Below are 6,673 nucleotides of genomic sequence, written 5' to 3' on the forward strand. Positions count from 1 at the left end.
CCCAGGCAAGGCTGGGCCGGGCGTTCGGACCCGGACTCGGAGCACCACTCGCCGCGGTATCTCCCAGACAGCAGGAGATGTAAACAGCGATGGACGGGACGGAGCGACCGCAGTCCCGGCTACAGCCCCTGAGGCGCGTGCAGCCAGATCCCCACCTCAGTCACCCTAACAGCCGCTGTCGCCATGGCGACGCAGCGCGCAGGCCCACAAGGCCCTTCGGCCTCTCCCGGCGGCCCCGCGCAGCGGTGCGGGTGGTGGCGGGAGTACAGCACCGCCAAAGGGTCTGGCCCGGCCCCGCGGGTGAGTCGCTCTGGGCCGGTAACAGCCCCGGGAGGGCGGCGGGTTCCTCCCCATGGGCCGTAGCTGAGGAGTGTTTTCCCTCCGTGACAGCCCGGCCCGGGGCTGAGCGGGATGCTGAGGCGCCGGGTCAGGCCCCTTTGTCGCTGGGGCTGGTCGGGGGAGAACGCGCCCTGAGGTTGCTGCCCTCCCGGGAGGGATGAGGCCTGCGTCCCGGTATGCGCTTGGTCACAGCGCTAACGCCAGTGGCGGTAAGCTGCCGGCTGCGGCTGTAAATCGGGTGCTGTCTAGGCGGCGATGGTGGGGTTCTGTGCTTGTTTTAAGAAATATTGACCAGTAAAAACCATGTGAGGCTTTTTATGCTGGAAGCCGGTATGCGGTGTGATACTAACGCACGGCAACGTGCCGTGATTCAAGAATTTTCAGTCCCTAGTGCCGCGGTTGGTGCTTCTGTCTCTGAGCTTGCTTTGTTTCTCCTGTAGTTTTCTGTGCTTGAAAGAGCCTGCTGTTTCTCCTGTGCTGAGCTCTCCTCCTGGTTTATTCCTGCCACTTTTGTAGGTTGTTTTTAATCTTCCAAAATTAGCTTTATATGTTGATCTGCCCCTATCTAGGAATTTCTTCACTAGAAGAATGATCAGGTATTGGAACAGGCTTCCCAGGAAACTAGTGGAATCACTGCCCCTGAAAGTGTTAAAAAACTGTGTAGATGAGGCCCTTAGTGACATGGTTTAGTGGTGGCCTTGGCAGTGCTGGTTAGTGGTTGGACTTGGTGATCTTAAAGGACTTTTCCAACCTAGTTGATTCTGTGATCTATGCTTTATTTACAGTATGATTGATCAGAGCCATTACAGTATAACTGGTTAACACCTGAATGCTTGAACAAAGGCTAAGGAGCAGGTAAACCACTGAGGATGATGGTAGTTTGATACTCAAATTTTAGCAGGCTGACTTGTGTCTTTTCTGCATCAAAATGGTGCTCAGACCTCAGGCTACAACATGCTGAATCTCAAAAGTTATCCATACAGTCTGAAAAGTTTTTGTGTCCCAAGAAGCAGTGGTAATTTTCTGTGTCTATTTTTTTTTCCAGGCTTGTGGTCACCATGGCTGCAGTGGATCGTTTCCACCTCTTGTACAGAGAGATCAGTCGTTCCTGCAATTTTTACATAGAGGCCCTGGCTATAGTTGGAGCATGGTACACAATCAGGAAGTGTACGTCCCTTGCGATTGACACTTACAGCATGCTTAGGTTGCATTTAATTCCAAAGCTGGGCGGCGAGATTGATCTTGTCAAGCGCTATGGAAAATGGGCCGTGGTCACTGGTAAGAGACTGAAGCAGAATATTTGCTTATGTGTGTATAACATACTGTGTCATACTGTAAAACTTGGTAGCATATACTGCTGGGTAAACTTTCTGTTGCAAGCTGGGGCATGTATTACCTCATGTTGTGAGTTACTCTGCATGAGCAGTGACAGTTGTACAGCACCTTACCAAATTAAATTCGTCAGGAGATGGGCAAGCTCAGTGTGTTGACAGACTGCTGGGAAAGAATCACAGAGCAGTTTGTCCCAAAACTTGAAGGTACACCCTGAACATCTACAGGTGTAGACAGAGATGCAGACAAGATCCTCTTTTTGTTACGGGGTTTTATGTGTTCAGGTTCTTCTGTAATTGAAGGAACTGTCAAAATAGAAGGCTGGGGCTGCTCTGATTTTCACTTTGGGATTTTATTTTCTGTTACAGGTAGCACAGATGGTATTGGGAAGGCATATGCTGAAGAGCTGGCAAAGCGTGGTGTCAACATTATCTTAATCAGCCGAAACAAAGAGAAGCTGGAGGCTGTATCTAAAAGCATATCTGAAACCTATAAAGTAGAAACAGATTTCATAGTAGCTGACTTCAGCAAGGGTCGTGAGTCTTACCCAGCCATTAAGGAGGCTCTGAAAGACAGAGAAATCGGGATTTTGGTGAATAATGTAGGAATGTTTTATTCCTACCCAGACTATTTTACCAGTCTGTCTGAGGATATGCTGTGGGACATGATCAACATAAATATTGCTTCTGCTAACATGATGACACATATTGTGCTGCCAGGCATGGTAGAGAAGAAGAAAGGTGCAATTGTGAATGTTTCTTCTGCATCCTGTTGTCAGCCAACACCAATGTTGACGATCTATGGTGCTTCTAAAGTAAGATGGGGTATAATGTTTAATGGTATGCACTGAAAGTAGATTATAGTTTGTTTGCATTTGTTTGGTGTTTTTCACATTCAGCAATACTTGAATTTGATTTCACAATCAGGTTTTCTAGAGATTTTTTCAAATACCAGTGGTGAATGTTACATGTATGATGCAATAAACTTTTTAAGCTCACTGGTGCTCTGAACTAAAGTCAGTGCTTCCTGGATTATGTGCATATTATGGCATAACAGTAGTTCTAGGAGAAATGTTACCTTGCTCAGAGGAATGATGTGCAAAGCAAAGTGGCAGTTCTATGAGCTGTTGCAAGAGTCAAGATTTCATCTCTCCTTTTCAGCTGAACTGTGCACACATATCTCAAGCTACTTACACACTAGTATTTGGTAGTGAGAAGAGCTATACTCATGCTCAAGCCACCACTGTGACAAGGGCTGTGGCCAAACCAAGCCACTGCTTCCACCTAACACAAAGGGACAGAAGGCTTCTTATACCATTGTCTGTACTGTATTTGGGGAAAAGTGAAAGGAAGTTCCCTCACTGTAATTATTATTCCTGAGGAGATCCAGTCACTCATGCATGGGATGGAACAGCTGAGTGATGCTGGAAGTATGAATGCTTGTGGGGATGCAGATTTACATGGGATGACCTCCTGAATCCATAAAAACAGCTGAGATTGTAGATGGGATCTTGCCTAGAAGCAGTGTCTAAAGATAAGTGGTTATTGCTCCCAGCTGTCGGTGGCTGCCCTTTCCTGTAGCCTCCCTGTGCAGCCTTGCTTCTGAGGTAGCTCTTGTAAGTACTTCCCTTTGCCTGGAGCAATACCAGCTCTTTAATACCCCAGCATATAAAACTCGCAGATTTTCTTCAGTGAGGTAACTGTTTTAGAAGTCCTATTTCTGTTGCAAAGTATCTCCCTTCTTCGTTATGCTAAGTGTATGTAGAACTGCACTCTGAACTAAAACAATTAAAAGGCTTGGATGAAAAAGAACAGAACAAAACCAAATGTATCCAAATTTCTTCCTTTAGCTGCCATTATTAATCCAAATCCTGTATCAGCAGTACAGTTTAAAGCCTGGCCTCTGAATATTATTACATGGGCATGGCGGTATGAAGAAGCTGTTCTAGCATGCTAAGCCTTTGTGCATTAACAGCATATGGTGTTTGAAGTGGTTGGATTGTTTTGTTTTCCTAAAGCAGGTGTAATAGATGCTCTTTCTCAGTGGTAACTGGCTTTGCAGCACAGCAGTAGCTTCAGCACAGCATCAGTGTTGCTGCCTTGGTAAGACTGAGCTGTGCTCATTTTTCTGTCTGATTCCAGCAATCCCAGTTACCAACTTGTGTGGGTTTGTTTTTTGTTTTTTTTTTTTTTGTATTGTAAAAGCAAAATGAGTTATATGAGGTCATACAGATGCACATAACTAAATGAATGTTTAATTTTGCATCAAAGGAGCCCCAGGAAGTAATTAACCTAGCTTCTGGGGAAGTTTAATACAAAATGCACTTGTAAATGTGTTGAAGAATGGGACTTCATTTTGTCTTTCTGACAGTAGAATGTAGTCAGCTTTGGAGTGTCTTTGCAATGCTCCCAGACTAAACAAAGTGGTTTAGATGAAATAAATGTTTCTGTGTTTGTGTTTAAGCAGAATTGTCAGATTGTTTGCCAAATTCAGAGGGTTAAGCGGTCATTTTGTCCTGCAAGTTACTGTACTGTTGCAGTTGCAGGTATTTAGCAAACAAATAACAACAAATAGAAATGTTGATAATACTTCAGAAATTTGTATTTTTATACTGGTTATTCCAGTGTCTCTTTCTGCTTTTGTCTTTCTAGACCTACCTGGACTATTTCAGTAGAGCACTACATTATGAGTGTGCCTCAAAAGGAATTTTTGTTCAGAGTTTAACTCCATTTGTCATTTCTAAATCACGCAGTGGCATAGCATCAAAGAGATCTTTCTTTTTTCCTTCTGCTGAAGAGTATGCAAGTCATGCTGTTTCTACTCTTGGGTTATCTACAAGGACTACTGGTTACTGGAAACATGCAATAAAGGTAATATAATCTATTAAACTATCTAATGTTTATCAATATAAGTTAAATAAGCTTCTAGTGTTTACTTTCCTAGGAGACTGAATGAAAACTATGCTCATATACTGAAAAAGTGCAGTATTTATTGCAGGACTGAAAGGCATTGTGCCATATTTTCTCACTAATTCTACTTTAGAAAGTTATGCTTGGGCATGCTTATTTTTAGGATGAGTGAATCCAATTCCCACTTAATGCGCAGCAAAAAATGGGAGACTTTTTATTCAGAAGTAGAGAGTATCTCATTTGACTTGGAGTATTGCTGACTGGGCAGGCATTTCACTGTTGTCTCTGCTAACAAGTATTTTTTTTCAATCTTACTTTATTTAGTATATTTCTACTTTAAGGAAGAGTGGGTAGAGAGGATGGAATAATAGCAGAAAGAAAAGCCCACATTTTTATTCTAAGCTATCTAAAAGCAGGTCCTCCATTTGTTAGCTTTTCATTTTGGAGGACAGACTCTGGGCTGCAAAGCAATTTAAGAACATTGGTCACATCTCATGTGTCCTACCTAGTGGCCTCCTATAGCATTAAGTCGAGCAGAAGGAGTTAAAAGCAGTGAGCATTAGTCCAAAAAGAATAAAAGAGACAGGAACAACTGTAGCAATTAAAGAAAGTAGACAGTATTGCTGTCACAAACTTGAACAAAGCATTTCAGGATTTATTTGCAGAACCTAGCTGTGGGGACTACTTCCAAAATGGCTAAAGATGTACTTCCAGGGGGTTCAATTTAAGGCTTAGTTTGTTAATGTTCAAGCTTTTGACTTGCTTTAGTTGTAATTTGAGAAATGGTTTGTTTACTTTAATGAAATAGATCTTAATCTGTCCCTTTGTTTCTTTTTCTCTTCTCTTCTCCCTGTGTCTCTCTGCAGTTCACATTAGGTGAGCGCCTACCTGAATGGATCTGGGCATGGCTTGCATTGTATATTTTCAGAATTACACGCAATGAAGCTTTAACATGCAAAGCGAAATAGGAGTATTCAGATGTCCTTTGGAACGAGTACTATATATTCTGATCAGAGTGCTGCCAAAATGTGTAGTGAATACTGGTGGGCTTACTGTAATTTACCCACACCTTGCTACATGTAACCTAGACATCAGAAGCCTGGATCTTCTCTGTGTTGTTGCATTAAACCGCTCTTCTGCTGCTTTCTTGTGTGACAGAGAGCTAATCTTGTTGAGGTTAACATATGTACACTTTCTCTTCAAGGCAGGAGAGCAGTTGTCTCTTGTATAGTGCTACATAATGTCAGCTTGCAAAGTTGACTGAATTTGAGAATTCCCCAAATTTGTTAGAAATGGGCCACCCCAAAACATGACACTGTTCAAAAAGACAAACCCTGTCAACTGTATTAAGTTTCTTTAACATGTAGTTTTGCAAACTTTTCTGTCTTCTAATGGCAGATATTTGTGTGTTTTAGGTGTAAATGTTGTTGCTTTTGAATTATGTTATTTAAGGAATTTCTCAAGGTGCATGGCAAAGGACTGCTGACCTGGAGATAGTTTAAATGACTGAAGAGGTAGAGCTGTAAAGGAATTTGGAGACAAGCTTGTATGCTTGCTTATTCAAAGTGTCAATGATCTTGATAATACTTTAAATATTGCTCCAGCAATCTGAAATAGAGCTGGAGAATTGAATAAAGAATATAAAAATATAAAAACATAATCACTAAAGAAAATGAAGTAACATTTTGGTTTAAAAATACTGATTAGTTTCCTAAGATGATGATAATAATAACGATAATGATAATAAAAAACTTTACTGAAATTTTGATCCTGTATGGTTTGTATGCTTTTGGTTATATAAATAAATACGTTTATGCATATGTACTTACTAGAAGTCACAAACTGCTTATATGTGTTGCAGGCTCTACATGTGGGAGTCAGGAAAGCTGCCCTTTCTGTGTGCGTGTAATTGCTACCTAAAAGAGAGACATGACCTGCATTAAGAATGTTCTCAGTCTTTTGTATTTTATACTGCCATGGGCTCCTTAGTACTGCTTCTGTGATGTTATAATGAAATCTTACACAGCAGGATGACTCGAGGAGCATCTTTTCCGTCATTGAGCTAGCATTTGTGGCTTGAATGTTTCGGTGCT

At 42.0% G+C, this 6,673-nt stretch overlaps 1 protein-coding gene across 1 annotated transcript; it reads left to right on the forward strand.

Annotated features, from left to right (window-relative positions):
* Positions 1-1,397: 1,397 nt before the first annotated feature.
* Positions 1,398-5,548, forward strand: HSDL1 (hydroxysteroid dehydrogenase like 1; the record flags this gene model as incomplete). Its single annotated transcript, XM_080636789.1, has 4 exons — positions 1,398-1,617; positions 2,040-2,485; positions 4,323-4,541; positions 5,447-5,548. 4 exons carry the CDS (start codon positions 1,398-1,400, stop codon positions 5,546-5,548), a joined length of 987 nt encoding a protein of 328 aa, XP_080492915.1.
* Positions 5,549-6,673: the final 1,125 nt, after the last annotated feature.

The sequence above is a fragment of the Psittacula echo genome (assembly GCF_963264785.1).
Source record: "Psittacula echo genome assembly, chromosome: Z".
Taxonomy (NCBI): Eukaryota; Metazoa; Chordata; class Aves; order Psittaciformes; family Psittacidae; genus Psittacula; species Psittacula echo.